At 42.2% G+C, this 21,496-nt stretch overlaps 8 protein-coding genes across 8 annotated transcripts, besides 1 other annotated feature; 3 read left to right on the top strand and 5 right to left on the bottom strand.

Annotated features, from left to right (window-relative positions):
* The first annotated feature begins 750 nt into the window (after positions 1-750).
* BEWA_002310 (hypothetical protein) lies at positions 751-2,607 on the top strand. The gene is made up of 4 exons (XM_004830433.1): positions 751-869; positions 959-1,056; positions 1,700-2,018; positions 2,083-2,607. Exons 1-4 carry the CDS (start codon positions 806-808, stop codon positions 2,349-2,351), a joined length of 750 nt encoding a protein of 249 aa, XP_004830490.1. The 5' UTR covers positions 751-805; the 3' UTR covers positions 2,352-2,607.
* BEWA_002320 (hypothetical protein) lies at positions 2,563-3,954 on the bottom strand (the record flags this gene model as incomplete). The annotated part of the gene is made up of 1 exon (XM_004830434.1): positions 2,563-3,954. The coding sequence occupies one exon, from the start codon at positions 3,952-3,954 to the stop codon at positions 2,563-2,565; it is 1,392 nt and encodes a 463-aa protein (XP_004830491.1).
* Positions 3,823-3,858: a sequence feature (CT-rich).
* A 1,721-nt stretch (positions 3,955-5,675) lies between the features above and the next one.
* On the bottom strand, positions 5,676-7,676 carry BEWA_002330 (signal peptide-containing protein; the record flags this gene model as incomplete). The annotated part of the gene is made up of 1 exon (XM_004830435.1): positions 5,676-7,676. The coding sequence occupies one exon, from the start codon at positions 7,674-7,676 to the stop codon at positions 5,676-5,678; it is 2,001 nt and encodes a 666-aa protein (XP_004830492.1).
* Positions 7,677-9,692: 2,016 nt separating this feature from the next.
* Positions 9,693-14,249, bottom strand: BEWA_002340 (ABC transporter, ATP-binding protein domain-containing protein; the record flags this gene model as incomplete). The annotated part of the gene is made up of 1 exon (XM_004830436.1): positions 9,693-14,249. The coding sequence occupies one exon, from the start codon at positions 14,247-14,249 to the stop codon at positions 9,693-9,695; it is 4,557 nt and encodes a 1,518-aa protein (XP_004830493.1).
* A 1,231-nt stretch (positions 14,250-15,480) lies between these two features.
* On the bottom strand, positions 15,481-16,464 carry BEWA_002350 (hypothetical protein; the record flags this gene model as incomplete). The annotated part of the gene is made up of 1 exon (XM_004830437.1): positions 15,481-16,464. One exon carries the CDS (start codon positions 16,462-16,464, stop codon positions 15,481-15,483), a length of 984 nt encoding a protein of 327 aa, XP_004830494.1.
* Positions 16,465-17,504: 1,040 nt separating this feature from the next.
* Positions 17,505-17,894, bottom strand: BEWA_002360 (hypothetical protein; the record flags this gene model as incomplete). The annotated part of the gene is made up of 1 exon (XM_004830438.1): positions 17,505-17,894. One exon carries the CDS (start codon positions 17,892-17,894, stop codon positions 17,505-17,507), a length of 390 nt encoding a protein of 129 aa, XP_004830495.1.
* Positions 17,895-18,128: 234 nt separating this feature from the next.
* BEWA_002370 (signal peptide-containing protein) lies at positions 18,129-18,800 on the top strand (the record flags this gene model as incomplete). Its single annotated transcript, XM_004830439.1, has 1 exon — positions 18,129-18,800. One exon carries the CDS (start codon positions 18,129-18,131, stop codon positions 18,798-18,800), a length of 672 nt encoding a protein of 223 aa, XP_004830496.1.
* Positions 18,801-20,514: 1,714 nt separating this feature from the next.
* BEWA_002380 (hypothetical protein) lies at positions 20,515-21,378 on the top strand (the record flags this gene model as incomplete). Its single annotated transcript, XM_004830440.1, has 1 exon — positions 20,515-21,378. One exon carries the CDS (start codon positions 20,515-20,517, stop codon positions 21,376-21,378), a length of 864 nt encoding a protein of 287 aa, XP_004830497.1.
* Positions 21,379-21,496: the final 118 nt, after the last annotated feature.

Here is a 21,496-nt window from a genome sequence, read left to right on the forward strand (position 1 = left end):
TCAGTTGTAAAGTGGATAGGCCGTGATATACTGAACATCTCACCATCACTCTTCCATTCACCCTGTTCATTTCTTCATCTATCCTTATTCTAGAGACTCCCTACGCTCGTCCAGTACTCCTTCTGGACTCCATTCCTACCATCTCAAAATTGTCCTTTTCCCTATGGTGGATTAGACAACTCGATGCTTGGCATATCCTAATGGTAACTTATTCCTCCATATACTAATGAATACACAGGCTCATATACTGCGTATGCTTGCCATTTCTTCTCTACTCACTTCGCTCATAGAGTCTCTATCACTCTTCTTTAAGCTCTCGTTGGTCGCCCATTCACTTTGTTCATTCCATAGTGATCTACTACCTAGTCTCCGACGTCGGTAGGTCACCTGCTTTAGTACTCCTTACAGTCGTACTTTCACAGTGATAATCCTACTCTTCTTTAGGCTCCTTCCAGTCGCTCACGCTCACTCTGTTCGCATTATGCTCATCCACCTTGCGGTGAATTTGCCATTCTCCCTTTGGCAAAGCCTAGGGTCATCTATTCCTCCTAGGTTTTGCTAGTACTCGCGTATCTCAGACTCTGCTGAGAAAATTCCACTGCCCAACAACTTTCTCAAAGTACTTGTCATAATAATCTGGAAGAAGAGAAAATGTGCAGAAAATTCCTCTACACATTAAAAGTGTCCATCTGTAAGTGAGACTTTTCCCCATTCGGATGGGGAAGTCGCGTCTCATTCATGGCCGTTTTGCTGCGGATTCTCTTTGGAACTAGAACGTTCCTCGTACCTTCTTACTAGGCCAAAGATGTCGGAAGTTGTAGCAGGGAGAAGAACAGCCGAGAGCAATGTCTCTACGGATTTGGAAAAAAGTAAGTTTTAGACATTAAATCTGCCAAGTTTTACACTGTGACATGTCGAATATCGAGAAGAATATACGCCAGATCATACGAGTTTTCAGATGCCTATGACGAAGAACACTTTTCCAAGCATACACCAGGCTACTTGAGGAGGGAGTTTGCCATGAAGGTACTCAGCATTGTAGGAATGAAACTCCTGGTAAGTTTGTCTCTAGTTAACTGCGGTAGAGTATCCGTGAAGGGTGTCCAAGAGAGCAAAGTGAATGGAATAGTGATGCGAATTCATCCTCGGATGAACGAGATGCCACTCTGAGATTCTCTCATCGACTTCTATAATGCAATAACAGCAGGATAGAAGCCTTGCGACTATGATATGCTAAGCATTGACTTATCTACTCTATTCCACAGCTATTTGGAATGAACAGGGTTAATGTAGTTTGTCATGGCTTCTTCCTACCTTCCATAAAAGCATATAACCCTACCACTTCTGAGAAGACAAGGAACTAGGAGAATGCTACAAGATAGTGGAGATCTTGATCAAAAAGCTTGCCAATCGATCCAAGCTATCTCCAAAGAAACCGGCCTAAACTGTCACTCTGAACTTGCTAGTGATAATGGCCTACTGACCAGTGCCGTCTATCTGAGAAGAATCTAGAGAATCTGGTTACTCAGGCAAGCTGGTGAACTATCAAAGGGTTTTTGTACTAAGAACGTCATGATTAACGGCTCAATAAAGAAATATGCAATGCGTACATTCGACTCATCGCTAACTTTGGCTCCTTGTTTGGACTCACTCTACTGTACCTCCTGCCATCCTATCTCCATTATACTCATAAATTCAGGTATCTTTTGGGTTTATGTTGTTTGTAAACAACGTTGATTCGCTTAAAGAGTTCTTTTCTGAAAACCCGTGGCCTGGAGTTGTTGGTTTAATTGCATTTTTTGTCATCTCCTTTGCGGTCCAATGTGAAGCATCATGGATATATCACTCAGTTAATGCATTCTTCACTCTATTCACTATGACTATTTGTATGTCACTATTTTTGGCTACGTTGTGCGCCAGAATTTATCCCGTTGAACTTCTGATTCTGGTTGGAGTTCTTGTCTTACTATTGACATCTTTATTATTTATAGCCATGTGCTCTGCAGTCGATTTCTTAAGTAAGTTCCACTAACGATTTGTTTTATTTTATAATCACGATAATCCCTTGTAACAATCATTTAGGTTATGCGCTATTTGGCTACGTCTTTTTCATATCAACATGTCTGCTTGGAATCGCTGCGATAATCTTCAATAATAGGGCATTTGGGGTTCTCATTAGCGTATTGCTTGCTATGTTCATGTCATTTTGCATTCTGTTGGATATTCAGCTAATTGTGGATGGTAGGAGCCATATTTGGACAATCGACCAATACGCCCAGGCGTCGATTTGCCTATATAGCGATATATGCATGCTATTCTTTGATATTGTGACTATCGCAAAGTCAAAGTGATACGATCTGATTTATACATGTGACTGGCACGAATGACGGTAAAAGCGACCAGAAGATAAACGAGTTCACGTGAAGTACAGAAGCATAAAATTGAAATATAGCACGAAAATGGTGATTCTTACAAAGTTTACAATCGCATGCAGCGTACATTATTGTGTAATTAAAATCTTATAAACACCCGCCACATACAAATCTGCGTAATTTTCGCAGTCTAGTTACTAAACAAGAAACTGGCGATTAAATTGTCTCTATCGTCACTCGTTACCCTAGATATGGTGTGTGTACCGTCATCTTCGACTATGTTTTCAGTCAAATGCTGTTCAATTATAGGGTAATCTCTGCCTTTATTAAGTAGTAAATCATCGAGCTCTGGTTCTTCGTCCTGATACTCCGGATCCTCTATATAGTCTGTTGTTGTGTCAATCTCATCAAACTGTAAACCATCCATATGCTCTTTCTGTTCCACTTTCCACTGTCCATCAACATATTTAAATACGTGGAGAACGAGCTCGCGGTCCATAACGAGATACAGGCGAATAACATCTGGTATATCATTATCTCCAGAAAAGGTTATTCTGGCATACAAACATTTTTCACTCTTAAATTTTGCTCTCCAGAGGTTACTTTCCCCAAAAGAGGCCCTGTACCATCTATACCCCTCTTTTGGTCCGACAAAGTAGTGTGTCATTCCAGAACCCATTTGCTTTTCTAGATTGAAGAATTCTGATACTAAATCACATCTAAATGCAAAATTTGCGGATACTCTTGGAAGTTGTGGTTTCTTCTCCTTTACGATAGGCTCAGCGCTTAGGGGTGTAACTTCAGCAACCTCTTCCTCAACTTCCTCTTCAACTTCATCTGTGCCTCCATAAAGTGCTTTATGTACAGATGTTCCTACGGGTGCATAGTAAATATCATCAGCTATCCTCAGTGCGTGAGCCTCTCTTTCAGCACCTTGCAAGGGGCATCCAATGCTAGAGAAATCGAGTCCTAGTTCGAGGTCGGATACAAAGTCTTCCGGCTCTGGTTCAGGTTCGGGCTCAGGCTCGTCTGGTGCATATGCCCTTAATAGACCTTTAATTCTCTCTGATTTTGCCTTTCTTTCTTTCTCCAACTTAGCTTTGACTTCCGCTTGAAGCCTTGCCCGGGCTGCTTCATTCATAGAGGCTATCATGCGGGAGGAAGCCAAACCAGTGTCAGCGTCTGAAGGTGTTGGTCTACTAAAGTAGTTGTCGTATGTCGCTGAAGAAGTAATTTTGCGTATGTTGACAGGTTTTATGTCATACGTCTGTAATTCTCCTAGAAGCTCGTGAATATTCTGAGTCTCTACCTTTTGCTCTGGAATCTCAGGGGCTGCCTCCGCAGGATCCACCGGTTCAGAGTCTTCAATTTCCGTGACGGGGGCCTCCGACTCTTCAAAATCTTGAGTGGGAATCTCGGGGACCTCTGGAGCCTTTGGAAGTCCGGGACGTCCTTCTTCTTCCTCCTCATCCTCTTCATCTTCTTCGGGTTGTCCCTCTGCAACGGGTTCTGGCTCCAGCTCTGGTTCCGGTTCTTCCTCCATAAGCTCCTGTTCTTCAAAAGGCTCATTTTCGCTGGGCATTGTAGGAGCAGAGGGACCTGTCGACAAGCTCTTATCCCGCAGGTTACCGTTACCTCGGCCATTACCATCGTCTAAACCTCCACAGAGACCAAAAATTAGTCCATTAAAAAGGACAAACAGAGATACGATCCTCATTGCGATAACCTAAACTTCCAGTAGAATCCAGAGGCTTGTAATGCATGGGGCTCTGGCTCCCGGGGTATAAATGTATCATTCCTTTTGGAGGTTATCGGTACATTTTGATTTTTACACTGCCACACATTCGTGAAATGCGTACTTTTGAGGAGTTTGGGGTCATATCTCGTCGGTCGGTGCCAATTAACATGTCTGGATGCAGTTGTCAGGATTGGCCCTTTCCCGGAATTTTCCGCGGTCTTTTTGGGAATTTTCTCGCCATTTTCCTCCCTAATCACCACAATGAAGGCGTCAGTGCGATTAGATCTGCGGCACTGGCGAATGCCCAAATTAGTGTCTGAAGTTCTCTCTTTACTTTACCCCTCGCATTGCTATTTCTCCGTCATTCCATTGACTGTGTGTGCTCATCTCTCGTGTACTCTGAAAAAATGCAGATTTGTCTCTGGTAGTTACTTGGTGTAAACACAACTTTGGACCCTCGCTTTCCTTCCATGTTTGGCGTACACTTTGCAGTCTCTGGGAATCGCCTGACTACTCTCATTGGTCTCTCCTGGTATTACGTCTAGTGGAAGTTCCGAGGGCATGCTCATACCGGTCCCTCGTCGGGGTGCCAAGGCTCTATATACACTACCCTGTGGACTATAAAGTGGCTGGTATCGAGGAATAATTGTTGTATGCCCACAAGGCTCGTTTTTGAGTGTCCATCTTGCTGGAATGCACCATGGTAGAGAGCGTTCTTGTCATTCTACGAATCGCGTGGAAATCATCTCGCAAAAACACATCCAGCAGGCCACCCTAAACTTGCGAAACCACCGAATGAGAGCTAAAGTAATGCATGCTAAATTACAGTCTAAGTTTAGAGAGTCTAAAGTGTATGTAAAGTGACAAGTGTTTGTGTCTATAGCGGCGTGTTAAACTGCATTAAAATGTCTCTAGTGTCTAGACTTGATTTTGTACAAATGTAATGACCGTGAATCTTATTGAAGCCCATTATCCTTGGGGTTTTGTCCGCTCTTTTGAAACATGCGGACCTTGAAATAAAAATTTTTCTTTTAAAGAAAAGTCCATTTATTGTCATTTCTATAATAGTACATTAGTTTTCTTTATTAGGAGTCTCTAAGAAGTTTTTATAGGAAAATGCTTGTCCTTGAAGTAAACTGCAGCGAAAACAACCCTTTCCTTCTTGCCTACCTTGTCTAGAACCTCTATATTTAACGGATGTGACAATATGTTGGCCTTCCCTCACTGCAAGGATGGTCTTGTTTGGCCCATGTTGTTCTCGTTGACAGCAGAGATCAAAACAACAATAGTGTTCATTGTGTATTTAGTGTGAATCCTCCACGTGTGCCATTCATGTCTACCCAATGCTGTAATCTGTGACTATTCCAAGCTTAGTAACCTATAGACATGTTTTTGTGATGTCCAGTATAAGCTTCTTGTCTGTAAGATGATTGTGATGGAGCCTTATAACTGTCTAAACGTGCTTTGCCTGTGTCATTAAATGCGCTGTGGTAGCCGAAAGAAGAGAGCCATGAAGACGTGATAAAATCTTCAGTCACATTATTTCCAGCTGTGGTAACAGGAGTTTAAACACGTCTTCCAGATCTAGTAGTAGTAGCAACTGCCCTAGTCTGATTTGTTTGTCCGACATGACGTCTAGCTATATTAGTGGACTGCGTCTCATTCATGCTACTGGTAGAAGATCGTCTAGTCTTTGTAAACGTTTGCTTGTTTTGCTCGCTTCCAGTAAAGTTTATGGTTTCTTCAAGCTCCTCAGATGTATTATAGTCAGATTCTTTGTCTTTAATCATTCTTCCCCTTTGGTCCTTGGCATCGTGAGATGTATCCAATTCATCCTGAGAGACAGGTTTATCCACTACAACAGTCCTTTTATTAAAAACGTCTGATAAAGGCTTACTGATGGTCCGCCTTTCGATGGTTGCTCTAGGAATTGCTCCTGGCTTTGTAGGTTCCACTGGAGGAGGCTTAACTCCATAGTTCCTTGGTGCACTGGATTCTGAACGGTAGACAAGATTACCAGACGGATCTGTTGTTGCAACACGACGTCCGACGTTGGAATCAGTACTAGGCCTTCTACTAGACAATCCGTTTGTAGAAGTGGAGGAGGTGGTAGGTGGCACAAATCTTCCGTGTTTATCAAGATAGTTTCTGGACGCTCTTCCAAGTGCGTAGTTCCTAGTCGTATATTTTGTAGCCGCAGGTGGTGGATTCTGCAAGGTAACAGAATAACGTCCTCTATACACCTTTGTAAAGGTAGATTTTTGTTGTTGTTCTGGTACACGAACATTGTCTTCTATATACTCGTATTTTACAGTATAACCATCGCCGGTTTGATAAACATTCTGCTTAGTCTCATCCGTGCGTTCCAGGGCCTTTGCCAGTAATTCTTTATCAGTATCAGAACCTGGCACACCATCTTCAGAAACACCGTAAAGTGATCCTCTAACAGCAGAATTAGTACCAGTCCTTGTGGCGACAGTAGATGAAGTTCCACCTTGAGCAGTAACCGTTTCACCAGAATCACGAGTTTGAGGAGCTCTCGAAGGATCTGTGTATCTGGACCTTGGAAGTGTGGTAGTAGTTTGTGAACTGAGTGGCTTCTCTGCATCCTCGGGAGATGAACCAGTAGTGGTAACAGAGCTGCGTCCGGAAACATCTCTGGCAGGCTTGTTGAGTTCCTGAACCTCTTTGTCTTTAACTTGCTCCGGAGTTTTATCGTTTGGGAAATTTACAGGCTTTTGAGATATTCTAGATTCTGGAGTATCCGGTACTTGAGGGGGCACTTGCTGAGTATCCGCTTGAGATGTTGTAGCTTCTACATCCTCCTTATTCTCTGGTTCATCCACATTATCCTCATTCCTTTGCACTGGTGTAGATAAAGTCTCAACTTCTGTTGTCACAGTTGTAGTTTCCTGTTCGGCTGCTTTAGGATCTTCAGAGTCAGAGCTAGTAGGAGTCTCAGTAGGTGGAGTAGAAGGAACTCCATTCAACTTTTTGTTATATTCTTCAAGCTCTATCGTCTCCCATTTGCCTTTCACCCTTTCAAAATGCTGAATGTCTAGAGATTCTCCTCTAAGGATCCATAAAGTTAGAAAGGATTCATCACTCTTGTAGTACAAATTAACTGCCGTGCATTTTTCACCTTCATTTTCTTCCCATAGAGTAGCTCCAGCATCAACAACAGAGGAGACATGGTTACCACCTTTCGGAGAATATTGTTTGTGCTCAATTCCAGAGTACGTTTGCTCTTTAAGATTTGTATTGGTGCCATCTGGGTTTGACACATCAAAGGAAAGTGGAGTTGTAGGTTCCGGAGGATTCTGTTGCTCTGCATCCTCTTCCTGCAGGTTAGACACGTCAGACTGGGCAAGCTCAGTATTGCCTCCATCTCCATCTTGGTCACAACCATTTTCTAAACCACCACTTTGATCTCCATTTTGTGCTGGACTTTGCTGAGCCTCCTTGCCTTTATTGCCGCAGCAACTACCACTACCGAGACGACCAGTAGCACTAACACTGCAGAGCCTGCAAAATAGCAGTAGGCAAAGCACCGTCAGGGTCTTCATGCTGCGAATGCAAAAGCCATGAATGAAGAAGGAATAGCCCCTTGGATTCCAAGACAGATGGGGTGAGGAAGAACTCGCATATTTCTTCTTCCTCCGACCTTGAGGCCCAGATTCTCACTTCTACCATCAAGTAGTTTATTTGTAGCATCTTCTGCCAGCCCCGGAGCTCGTAGCTTCTCCAGGAGCCAAAAAAGACAAGAAGCCAGAATCAGACAAATTCCACTAGGTAGCCTTCCAGTTAGTTGACTTTTGCGAATCTACTCTCGTCCATTATCAGCCCTAAATATAAAGTGTTGAATGTTAAAGGAATATGCAAAGTACTAAGCCAAAGGAGCGGCTAAAGTGCAACAGAATGGAGATGCGAGGCGTTGAGTGTTAAAAAGGGGATAGACAAGCGACTTTGAGATTTTAATGTCTAATTCCTAATGTTAGTGACTGAACTCCAGTTGTCAAGGTTTTGCGGGAAATACTGCCTTTTTCGTGAGCACATCAGTTGGACGAATCCTTGAGTTTTCGATGTAAATGTTTCTAATAATTCCGTAATCAACACGTACTACTCTGGCTCCCATGCCTACACTATCCTCTCTTTCCACTGCATTTCCTCCCTGTGGACCATTCTAGGTACCTTTCCATCATTTTCCATCCTGTTCATTCTTCCAGGTACCCCTGAGGGATCTTTCTGAGACTTCCGTTGCTCTGTATGGAGCATTCACCTCTCCTATTCATCCAAATGACTCGTCATAGTTTTGGCTGATGGATCCATGGTGTTGTTAGACGAGTTCCTAGGTTCCAGTTTCAGTTGCCTGAATGTCCCTGCGGAGCCATGCCTTTTAGTAGGCGGATACCACCCTGTTTTCCTGGCCCAAATGCTATTGGTGGAGCCTTCCCTGGACTTGTTTTGTGCATGAAACCGCCTCAAGATGGGCTCACGGAGTGCATAAATGGAGCTCAATAATGGACCGTCCAGCGTTCACTCTGCGTCCTTTCCGTGACTTGCTTTGGTCTCTAGAGATAAAGACGGAGAGACGCTTCAACCCCTCGTTCCCCGGGGCATCTCCATACTCCCTAATGATTGCCTATGCTCCCATGCTAAGCCTTGTGAATAGACAAACTCATATGCTCTGTGTACTTACCAGTCCTCCTTAATTGCTGCGTCCATCCATTCATGATCTACTACCCAGTCTTTGACGTCGGTAGGTCATTCCTCCTTCCGTTGCACTCCAGTAATGACCTTAATCCTACTAGACAAAGAGCTCCCAGAGGTCGTTAAATAGTCTACTGGAATGACACCAAATTGGACTCAAGGCTCCTCGGTGGTGATACAAAACTATTGGCTACAAGGGGAATAAGACATGCAAACGTGGAGGTGATCATTCATGTCGGGGGAGGCGGAGGAATGGCTGATTTGGCACCATTCCAAACCTTTACGTATCCAGGAAAACTTTAGCCCTAGATAACATTTCTGATCAAACAACGCAATAGACAAGTTGTTAAGTGAATTTAAAAGTACATTATGCTTAATGAGCTGTTGTAGACAATCTACATGTCGATGAGCGATTTAGAAATTACCCTCTACAAGTCTACATCTGATTGGTCAAATTGTGCGCCTTGTGGTACGTCTGGTAAGAGACATTCAGTGTAGGATTCGTCTGGCCTCCCGGAACTTTCAGTATCAGTATCCGCGCGTGCGCATCTGTCAAACTCGTCCTGAAGTTTCCTTGCGAGCTCTATGGAAGACTCGTATTCAGGGTCGCCCATTCGTGGATCTGCGGCGGCCAGAGACGGCAAATTTCTGTGGAGCGTCGTATGATGTGCGTTTCCAGTTCTCCGAAGCTCCGACTTCCTGTTTTTCAGATTCTATAGTAATGTGTGCGGTATTATGATGTATGTGGGCTGATTAGGAAGAATGCGCGTCCGTGGAATACGGAAATTGATGGTTTGTACAAAAAAGTTGAAACGATAATGCCAATGTGGCAAAACAGTGGCTTTTTAAAGTCTAAAAACCGGCATGCTGCATTAAGCGTGTGTAGTGATACAGTCCTCTATAATCTTGGAGAGTGACCCGCTGTCTATAACATCCTCTGTCCTGCAGGTCTTGATGAGAGAACCTTTGTGGAAGACCCAAACTGAAGTGCAGAGACGTAATACACTTGTATCATGAGCTGCTATAAATGTTGTACAATGTTGAAAGTGTGTCTTTATGAGTTCATAAATAGGAACCTCTGCGGTTTTAGATGCCCCTGATTCATCCTCTGGAGGTTCATCAACCAAGAGTATCTTGAAGAATTCCCTGTAGAGCACTAGTCTTGCTACTGATAGTGTACGTAATTGTGAGTTTGAGAGTGCCGATCCATAGTCAATATTGACATTGTCTGCGGAAGACTCATGTGGCTTTAAAGTAGGCCCATAGTATACCCTCTTGTAATACCTTGGCATATCCTTATGGTAATGGTCAGGTATAATGATGGTATCAAGACCCTTGCCACCTGAGAGGTTCTCAACAAACTTGAGTAAGCCACAAATCTCCAAGACTGTGTTAATATCAGCATCTTCAAATAGCATTCTAGGGTCAATGAATCTGCGAACAGTCCACCCCCTGAATACAAATGGCAGTTGAGGAAGTACTCCGATGATCTGCCTAGTCACATTCTTTGGCATATCATTCAAGTCACAGCCGTCCAGAAGAACAGAACCATCTCTATTTCTAGCCAGGTTCTGGAGCACTGACAATAGGGTAGACTTTCCTGCGCCAGTTCTACCAACAATGCCGACAATGTCCGAGGTATCAGCTGAACATGTAACATTCTTGAGAATAGCATACTTCTCCTTCGATATCCTAGAGGTTATGAATACACTAACATTATCCAACTTTATCCTGGTATACCCTGAAACTGCGTACTTGGACACGTCAAATATATTAACCTTGTGCTTAAAGAGGAGCATCTTGAGACTAGTGCAATGAACAGCTCTTCTCTTGGCATGCTCACTACGTCGCCTTCTACGAATGGAGTCCTTGATGTTCTCATCGGACGGCTGATCGCCTCCAGCTGATGCGGAACGGTCCACGACAAAATCTGTCCGGTGGATATCCTTCCTATCGCCAAATTTGAGTGGAGTATTTGGAGGAATAAAATTCTCGAACCTTCTAAACGAACCCATGTAAAGTTCAAGATAACAATACAGCTTAATTAAGACTGCAAGGGTAGTGTTTATACTTACAAAGACAGAATATGTCATGGCATAATAGCCCACCTGTACCTCTGTGCCAGACACCCTAGACTTAACCAAAGGAAATACGAGAAGGAACAGAGAAAGTAATGCGAGTATACCTCTAGAGGTAATTGAACTCCAAAATATTTCAGACTTTGAAAGATAGTCACACCTCAGGTTATAATCAACATGCTCAGTCAAGCTGTGTATCAACTCCCATTCCTTTTTAAAACTGCGATATATGGGTGATCCCACTATAGAGGATTCAATAGTTGAACCAATAAGATCATATGATTCCAAACGTGCACGGCAAATGTTCCTGCACGACTTCACACAGTAGTATATAATAAACCTAACAATGACAAAGCAAAGTAGAAGAGCCAATGGAGTAGACCACGGCATCATAAAGAACAGAGTCAACATGTGAACCGTAACCTCGATTGACAATAGACAAATCTCGTGAATGAAATAGCTTAGAAAATTGTCAATGAAAAACATATCTATGTGTAAGAATGTGATTATACTTCCCAAAGACTTCTTTATTGCCAACGCTGTAGAGTTATTGGCAAAGAGAGAAGTTATAGAGTACTCATGGACCCTCCTTGCAACATTAAACGATGCACCAGTTATGGCTATAAGACGAAGTAATGCACCAGCCATCACTAATGTTGAAAGAACAATGATCCATCTTGATGCCCTAAAACTATAATCTTTTATGTCAGATATAGAGATTAATTTCCCTTCATGTTCACTTGCGTAATCAAGGATAGAGTCGGATATCTTTGAGGTAATTATAAACTTCGTATTATCCAATGTTGAAAACAAAAGAGTGAATACGACAAAGAAGAATAGAGGCCAACCAGCTGCATGGAAAAAAACTTTGTATGGTTTGAAGTTCTTATTCTCACCACGTTTAAAATTGATCCTGTCATATAACATCTGAACTGTTGGCGAATTAGAGTATCTAGATTCTGTTGATCTCCTTCGTCCATCACGAGTATAGTCATCAGAGCTGCACATCCTACGTAACCTGTCAGGCATGGTGTGAAGTCCCATATTATCTTCAGAAGGTTTTGGAGGTTCAATATGACCAACTTCGTGCTCTATTAGGGATTTAAGCTTATTTCTCTGCACAAGACCCTTGTTCTCCAGAAAATATATTGGAGCATCCGGGAATGACTCCGATGACTCAGCTGATACACAAGCATCTAATATACGCTTGGAAATCGTGATAATAGTAGCAACATCGTCCTTGGCCAATAGTCCATCATTAACATTAAAGAGATTCTTGAAGATAGTCCTCGCCACGAATGGATCCAAGCTAGTGAAACAGTCATCAAGGACTACAAGGAGGGAATGTCCAGATTCACTCTCCCTATTAGTCTTGCTAAAGATGAGGTAAGCATAAAGGGCACGAGCAAGTCCAACTCTTACTCTCTGACCTCCACTGAGAGAGTAACCATGTTCAGAGATCTTACGCAAGTCACCTCCTTCCCAAGTGGATATGTCATGTTCAAGTTCAATAGCCTTCAGAACTGTGTTGTAGATATCCTCATCAAACCTGTGACCAAAGGTAATGTTAGCCCTGATGGTACCCTTTTGTAGCCATACTTCCTGAGAGGCATAGAATATTGGCATGTTGGTAGAGAGAGGTAACACAGCCATTGATCCTTCTACCAGAGTCATGTCACCAAGAATAGCCTTGACAAAGTTGGTCTTTCCAGAACCTTGAGCACCAGTAATGATGGCAAGGTCACCAGTGTTTAGGACAAAGTCAAGGTTCCTAAGACAAGTAGTACCAGTATTGTCAAGAAGATCCTTCCTGCTATTGATCCAGGCAAAGGAGGCCTTCTTGAACATTACAACTAGGCCTTTTGGCAGTGTCTTATCCTCATCAGGTAGCGCCTCTGGCAGAGGAATATCCCCAGTAAACTTGTTATCCGGAAGATAAAAGTTTGGTGAACAAGTTCTGAAGAAACGTTCTACTCTTAAGAACGAATTAAGACTAATTACAAAGAACTTTAGCCTAAATGGAAGCAAATACAAGGGACCAATGATCTTCATAATAACAAATACGGATGCCAATAGCCCCGAAGGATTGATGATCTTGATATCAGTGGCATCCCTAACTTGGGTGACAAAGTCATTAACCAAAATGATGATATCCAAACAAGTGATCGCTGTAAATATAACCTTATTTATGAGCGATATAAAGAAACGGATGAATACCAACACTAGCTCGTCGTTTCTGGCCTCCGTAATAATATCGTGACCAATGTCATCAAGTGCCATCCTCTCAATCAAGTGTAAGCCAGATATAACTTCCTCAGATTTAGAAATCCTATTATCCCTAATTCCAAAGTAATATTTGAAAAGGATACCATTTATAATCTCCACAAATAACATACAAACAGCCAAAGATAAAGACACCATGAGAATAGTCATTGCTCTCATGTTGAATTGGCGACTCATGAGAATTATGCCATAAGTTAGTGATGTCAAAAAATCCACTAAACCAGAAGCACACTCAACTGCATATGGAATATAGCGTGCATCATTTAGAATCAGACTGTATATCTTTGGTGTGACCTCATTGTTTTTATAACGCCTTGCTGGGCACAAGAGTGGATTATATGTGCACAAGTTTTCTCCGGAACATCCATGGATGATACTGTTGCACTGTCCTCCCTTTGCCTGAAAGTTTCCAAATTGACTCCTTCTGTAGCATAAACCGTGTTGAAATATAGTAACGCGCAGACAAGAATCCATAAGAAAAGAAACTCTCTCCAAACAGTAGTCAAGATGACTCATACCGATCATCTTTATCTGCTCTAATATAATGATCAAAATAGTCAAGGATAAAAACGTCACAAATTTAAAATCTTCCTCTGATAAAAATCTAAGCAACTTGTGCAGGAAAATAGCTACACTCATGCCAACACCATTCATAACAACAACACCAACAAATATGGTGAGTAGTCTCTTCCAAAACGTCAGTATCATGGCTCTGCAGAGGATGTACTTTATGGGTTTGGGGGCTCGCTTTCGCCCATCCTTACCCATGTATTCATATACTTCCAGGCTTGCGATACCATCACTAATGTGTTTAGAAAGAATAGGCTGCCATTTGAGAATCTGATCAGCCAGCGGGAGAGGGTGGAGCATGTAAGGATCTAGATACCTTTCTGCCGTTTCTTTAACCCATCCATACATCCATAGCATAAACACGAAATTAAAGATTCCCTTGTCATCAAAATATCGGAATCGCCTACCATTTGGTGCCGTGGTCTTCTTCCTTACCACCTCCACCTCACTCTCCCAAAAGTGGTATTTCTTCTCCAGAGTAGCACGTTCTTCCTCCATTGTGATTAGTTAGATTCCACAAAGATACATTGCAATTTGGGGTGTTATCAGGTCAATGTGTGTCTCTGAGGTTTATAATAAGGGTGATTCTCCTTCCTCCTTCAAGAGGTTAAAGAGCGAATTCTTGTGTAAACAGCTCCTACAGTTAAAACAAATTATGTTACAGATAAATTGTAGGATACTACTGAGGCTTGGGTGATTGGTCACTATCCCTACATGTGAATCATTCCCATGGGCATCTCCAGAAACCAAGCAGACTCAAAAGTTTTGTGGCACTATTTAAGATTCTCAATTACACTATGGGAATGTGCAAATATGGTAGTGAATACAGCTCTGTGTCTAGTATGATGAATATTAATATCATGTCTAAGAGTTGCTACTTTCTCAGTCTTTTGTTCTCATAAATGTCAATGAAGTAGTTGAAAGACCTAACTTATGTGTCTAGTATGATGGACGTCTCGATATACATAGACTTCTCCAATAGTCATACGGCTTATATATAGTCCCTAGGAAGACTCTCCTTTACCATTAACCCTCAATGTAGCTTTAGTATTCCATGGACTCCTGGATGTCTAATCGTTATTCCTCGATCACTAGGCTATAGTACAAGCTCCTTTGGATGGCTCTGGTCCCTCAGTGCCCTTGCTTGATGTGCTATAGGTCAACAGTCTACTTGCCCTCCAGTTTGATGCAGAAGAGGGGCACCTCTGTAGGCCTTGATGATAAAAGAGCGGTGGCTAGTACCTCCACAGGAATGTCCTAATACTCTGAAATCTCTTCCAGTGACGCCTTTATGCGCAAAGTTTGCAAATCTCAGTCTCTGTGGCGATCAAGTCCTTCTTCCGGCTGCTGCCTAAAATGTGTAAGGTGTCTCCCGTCTAATTCCATGATACTCCTACACCTATCAACTTCTTCATCCATTTATTATACTGACTGAATGTTGTGAACAGAAAACTGGCGGGTTTAGGGAGAAGATTCCCCTGGCTGAGAAAATAATGGAGATTAGTGGTGATAATTATCCCGACTTGCGATATCGCCTGGCAAAGAGACCAAACTGCGAGAGTAAATAGAATCTACTTTGAATACTCAACTATAGACTAACTAATCTGTGAAATAACGTATGTACTAGGATATTAACCTTGTAACAACTCTATTGTGTTAAAGCTCTACTCTTTGGCAGATTAGGCATACGTACCAATCCAAGTTTTACGTATCTTCCTTTAAAACACAACTACCAGCATTTTGGAAGACAGCCACAGCGCTTTTTCGTGGTCTTGATTGTCTGCATTTTCCTCTCAAATGCTTCAACGGTTATACTCGTCCACGATCCAGAAGCATCTTTAGCAAAACGATCGAATGCGACAAAGTCACTCCTTCCGCAAACTGCCACTGTCACAAGTTCTGGTTTATTGTCCTTTGTCAAACAACTGACGTATCCGCATCTCTCGTTTGGCTGTGCTATCCATATAACAGCGGGACCATCTACAACCTTGTTGAATGTCCCATCTATTGTCCTCTTGTAGGTTCCATAGAGAGGAGAGTATTTCTTCTGCTTATAGCCATTATCAACGTCATCAACAAGTTTTATGAAATGTTCATCTGGAGCGTTGGAAATGTCAAGAGTAAACTCGTCGACAACTGGGAGCGGTGTCTTTGTTAGTAGAACTTTCCTAAAATATTCAAGTTCCTTCATATTTTCTGCAAAAGGTTTCATTGTATATTCTGATGCTGTTCCAGTTGTAAATGCTTGATCACTTGCATTTTCCAAAGGCTCATCAGAGAATTCTAGTTCAATCTTGGAATCATCCAGTCGTTCCACAAGTTCTTTACTACCATATACAGTGCTATCTGAGCCCCTAATTGGTACAGCAAAGTCTTTCATTGAGTAAAGTTTAGTTTCAAATTCAAGCTTGTCAATAACCTTCCATTTATCATCATTCTTTTCTAGGCATACTTCTCTTCTTGACTCATCATCTTTACTGTAAATGCCGAGAAGAGAGGGGTACCCCTCCCTGGAATACTGATGAACACCAGTAAACTCTTCACCGTCCTTACCAGTCCAAAGCGTATCTCTGTTATCCACCACTGATACTAGAGAACATCCATCCTTGGGGACAAAAGCTCTATGATTCACTCCATAAAGTACATGGTCTGTTATGATAAACAGGGAAGGACTGGGAGAAAAGATGTCAAGAGTAACGATCTCTCCACACATCACAAATCTGCATACATTGATGCAGAAAAAAACAAACACATGTATCATCTTTACATCATGACTAATGTGTATTTAAAATGAAGAAAGGATCATTTCTTGACTCCAAATGCATGGGGTGAAGAGTTATAGTTCTTCCTCAATTCTCTTCTTCCTGGGTCTTTACCTGCTCCTAGTCTTTCCTCCATACTAAATTACCATTAGAATAAGAGGTTGTTATCCAAGAAGATTAAATTTAGAGGGACAGGAGGCAGGAATTTTGATGTGGTAAGGTACTCGTGGATTAGCAACATTGATCCACTATTCCTACAAAACTCATCTTTTGTGGATGCTAAACGAGAAGAGCATTATGAATTGTTGAGGAATGAATGTCCACTGCTTATTCCCTTTTGAGAAGATGGTAGCCAAACCTCTTGATCTTCTCCATAAACTCTACTGTTATGCTTTTTGATGGATTTCTACGAAAGGTTATGCTCTCGTGAGTTATAATGCACGCAAACAAAAGTCCAAAAAAGACTCCCGCAAATATGGATCCCGCGTTGTGACTCGAAGTATGCTCAGGGATTTTGGAAGTTGGTGGGCCTCACTGACGTTTACACTAACATTCTAAGCTTCCTATCCGCCACTATTGTTACAGCTTGGCATCATTTCCACATCTATACCACCTATTCACTCTGATAAAACAAGTGACGAATCTTTACAGAATACTTTAAAACTCACAAGCGTCGAGTTCCGGAAATCGCCTGTCTCAGCGGGAGGTTTTACATGCATGCAATCAAATTTAGATGAGGCTGGACTGACCATAAGATTCCTGCGGGATTTGCACAATGTGTATCATCTTTTGGGTACGAATAACTCATTCAATGTAGTGAACATAAAATTCAGAGTCAAGACATTTCATTCGCCATTAACTTACCATGTAGATGTATAGCAAAATTTAGAGTCTCCATAATGTGAGTTGGAGATAAAGCTACATTAATGATTAAAACATTCACCTACAAGGTGAGCGTGATCATTCTAAAGGGCCTAACATCGTCATTACTCTACATTCCATAAGCATTGTATAGCCTCTCCAAGAGTTGCTCCTTTTCATCCTCTGGAAGAAAAGCAGCTTTTGCGGCATTTATATTAGTCCTCTTGAATTCGTCTATGGTAAAACCGTACCTCTCTGCCAAGAAGGAATAGTTCCCATTTAGACCTTTACGGAACATGAACGAATCATCAGAATTTATCGAGTAGTTCACTCCATCCTCCTTGAACTTTACAATTGGGTGGTTGTTTAAATAGTCCCTTTTGCTTACAAAATAAATGACCCATGGACAGACTTCAAAGTGGACTCCTTTTTCCTTTACTTTTTCATAAACTTTTGGGTCGTCAAGAACCCACAATCCATGACCTATTCTCTCTGCTTTTAATGCTTCAATGGCGTACATTATATGCTTTGGTGTGTATTCCTCGTCAGCATGCACAACTACTTATTGGGAGGTTTATGCATTAATCACAAATTCGGCGGTACATCAAGCATACCCGCGATTAACTTGTAAAAATAATTTATTTATTCGCGATTACCGACAAACTAGGGCTTTAAAGGCTCTATATGCTTTGGATGTTCTCCATTGTCAGATTCAGTCAGGGAGATACTTACAGTGGTCTGTACAAGGATGAAAATGAGGTGTGTAGCGCTTGTCTATATGACATTTCTTTTCAAGCTCGCTAGTTGCAATGGTGAAGATGATAAGGTGCGCAAGTTACAGAGGGAGCTTGGAGAAACAGACTGCAAAGAGATTGCAGAACTTCAAGCTCTTTTAGATGACAAAACTGAAGAAGAGTTGAATTTAATGTTTTGTGCGGTACCAGAAGAAGATGTGGAATTCATAAGGGAGATTTTTTCAGAAATAGACCTCCAAGAAGATGAGGACCAGGATGCTACAGACTATGGATCAAAGCCAGGTATCCTCGAAATCACTCGTCTCAACAGGGAGCATTTTTCGCAATACGAAACAGACTATAGAGGAGTGTTTCATACAACATATTTTCCAAAAAGTACACGGGCTCTATTTTCAGTTCTTGAGTACGGGAAGGCCGTATGGACTGCTGAAGATGGCGAAGAATGTCGAGTCGTGGAGGTTCACTGCACAGACGAATACCTGATGATAGTCCTCCATCTTTACAAGCATGGCAAATTGTATTTCAAGCACCTTTTGAAGGTAAAGGAGAAATGGATAGAGATAAGTCTGGGTGAATTTTTCGTACGTTTAAACAGATCAATGAACAAGACAGGTAATTTGAAGACTAATGGACCAGTTCCATCTGAAGAAGAGATTGTCAGTCGTCTTTGAGACATTTCATTGTAGCATACCGTAATGCTAATTAGAGGGTAGGAAGAGATCATGCCTTGTAGAGCCTTTTCACCATGTTTATCCTCTTCTCACAGCATTTGTGTACACTCAAGACATTTACTCGATGTATGGAAACGTGATGCCCTTGCACAAGAATTATGCTGCATCCATAATATGCCAGCATGCACCATTCCAATAGTATATTCTTGGGATGGATTAGTTACAAAATACCACGCGAAGCACCTAGAGAAAATAGCTTTGCCCACAAAAATCAGAGCCTACATGCAGACTAGAGTACTACGTATCGCCTTTGATTCGGTAACTCACGATCGAAGAAAGAGCTCCAGAAGAAAAACTGGAAGGCATCTTTGGGAGATTCCTCGGAAACCTCAGTAAGAGGATAAACTCAAATGGTCAAGAAATCAAGGTCAGGTCGAAATACAGTCGAAAAATCTTATTTATAAAGGCCTGTTCTGATTATTCCCCAAAACCTACAGGAAACTGTACTGTCCACAAGGGTGTAGGAACTAATAACGCACATAACACAACCCCTACACATAGGGCAGATTAATTAGAGTCACTTTATATACACACTACAAAATGCCTTCTGCTAAACTCGTATTCGCTTCCCTCTTTGCCTTTGTGGCCTCAGCCTTTGCCGCTGAACTTAACTTGAAGACTCTCATGGAGGAATAATATTCTCCACATAATGCATTGGTTTGTTCACTGTTGCAGATGGTCGTCATGGTTTGAAGCTTGGATGGTTCAAGCCATTGGTTGGCAAGGAAGTCCAAAAGGTCCACTGCGGTGCTCATGAGCTCTGGGCTACAACTGAAGTAGAGCATGAACTTCATGAGCTTCTTGTTCTTTCCAAGTGCAAGGAGGCTGCTCACTTCTTCTTCTTCCGTTACTTCCAAATAGCTGGAGAGGAAGCTGCCGCTCAAGCCGGACACAAGCCAGAACTCATGCAGTAAACAGGATTACATGTCTTTAAACATTCCTGACTAAAATGTTGAAGTCCAAACGATGCCATCTATAGTATAGACCGGGACTTCCATGACTTTGTATCATGAAAGCATCAAAATGCAGGAACACGTCAGTGTCTGACGACTTTTAAATCTTCTGCTAAACTCTTTGTGGTAGCCATAGTATGTGGAGATAATACACACCATTCATTCCTCTAGTTGTTTATGGGCTGTTGCCACGTAGATCAACGTAAGTTAGCGGAGCTTTTGCCAACTTTCTTCATGGGTTCTGGAGTGGATCTACCATCGCAATTAGCCGCTTCCATGCTGCATTGAAGGGCTCATGCTACTATATTGAGGTATTGTGAGAGCGTTATACCCATTTATGATATACGGCTTGGCAAAATATGAGAGCTACATGAGAAGGCACAACTATGGCCCATGCATAGGACCCTAAAGCAGACAACAAATCACTTTAACCGGGGGATGGAGACTCATGTCTACAAATTCCCTATTCTTACACAAAATATGCTCTTGGGGAATCAAAACTTTACAGAATTTACACACACCTGAAATACGACGGCACTCTCCACATATCTACCATACGGGTAGTTTACTGGCAGAACAGATGAACAAGACAAACGAAGTATTTACAACAGCGTGAAAATTGTGGAGAATAAACTGTGGAAGGATGGACAGTACCCCAGGACCGACGGCGGGGGTGAGCCTCAGTTACTCTTTAGGTAACTATGAAACTGCAAGTTTTTTTGTACACATTTACCCTATTTGAGCTTTGTGTTTGCCTCGGAGAACTTGGACTGGGAACTACTGGACACGGATCCCAGTCTCCATTTACTCTTGACCTTTCCAGCGTCGATCAGGGCAAAGTATCAGTGACCGAATCAAGACACGGTGATGTAAAGCTTCAGACGTTGCTAGTAGGAAGTGGACACGGGATCAACAAGGTTCTGTACAAGGGCAAACAGCAGTGGATTGCAGGCATAGGACCGCTTGCCGTCCTTCTAAACGTAGTATACAAATCTGATGAGCTACAACTGCTCAAGGTCCAGGGAAGTGGCGAAAGTGCCGCGACCTTAGGCCTCTACAAGTGCAAGGATGGAAGTTGCACAAGGATTAATGAACAAGAGTACAATGCCAAATACGGCAAACTCACAGGAGGTGTTCCGAAAGATGGAAATACAGTTGACCTATCGTCACTACCAAAAGAGGGTGTAGAAATCAAAAAGCCATCTCCTAATAGCATATATGCAACCCTGGAACTCACACAAATCACAGATATAGTCAAGGTTGTAGATGGACAACAAGTTCTTTGGCATACCATTGGCACAGAAAAGTGCATCTCTACCTCCATATTCGCAGAAAATGAGAAACCCTTGCTGGTAAAACTTGTCATAAAATCCGCCCTCAGAGAATTTGATTACTTCTTTGAGAATATCAGGGGACAGTGGTGGCCATCAACCTCAACGTTTTATAACAAGAAGATTGAAGTTTTGCTTGAAACAGACAAGGGCTCACCTCCAGCAAGTTCGTCCTGCACACTTCCGTTTACGTTCACAGTGACCTTACTTTTTAGCGTAATGGATTTATGGTAAGACATTCCCCTAAAGTACATGGTATCATCATCTGTATAAACTGCAAGTGGATAAATTGGCAATTGGTCTTCGGGAGGGGTGCCTAGACGGAGGGATCCGTAGAGAGCCGCAGGACGGC

Source organism: Theileria equi, chromosome 3 (assembly GCF_000342415.1).
Source record: "Theileria equi strain WA chromosome 3, complete sequence".
NCBI lineage: Eukaryota > Apicomplexa > Aconoidasida > Piroplasmida > Theileriidae > Theileria > Theileria equi.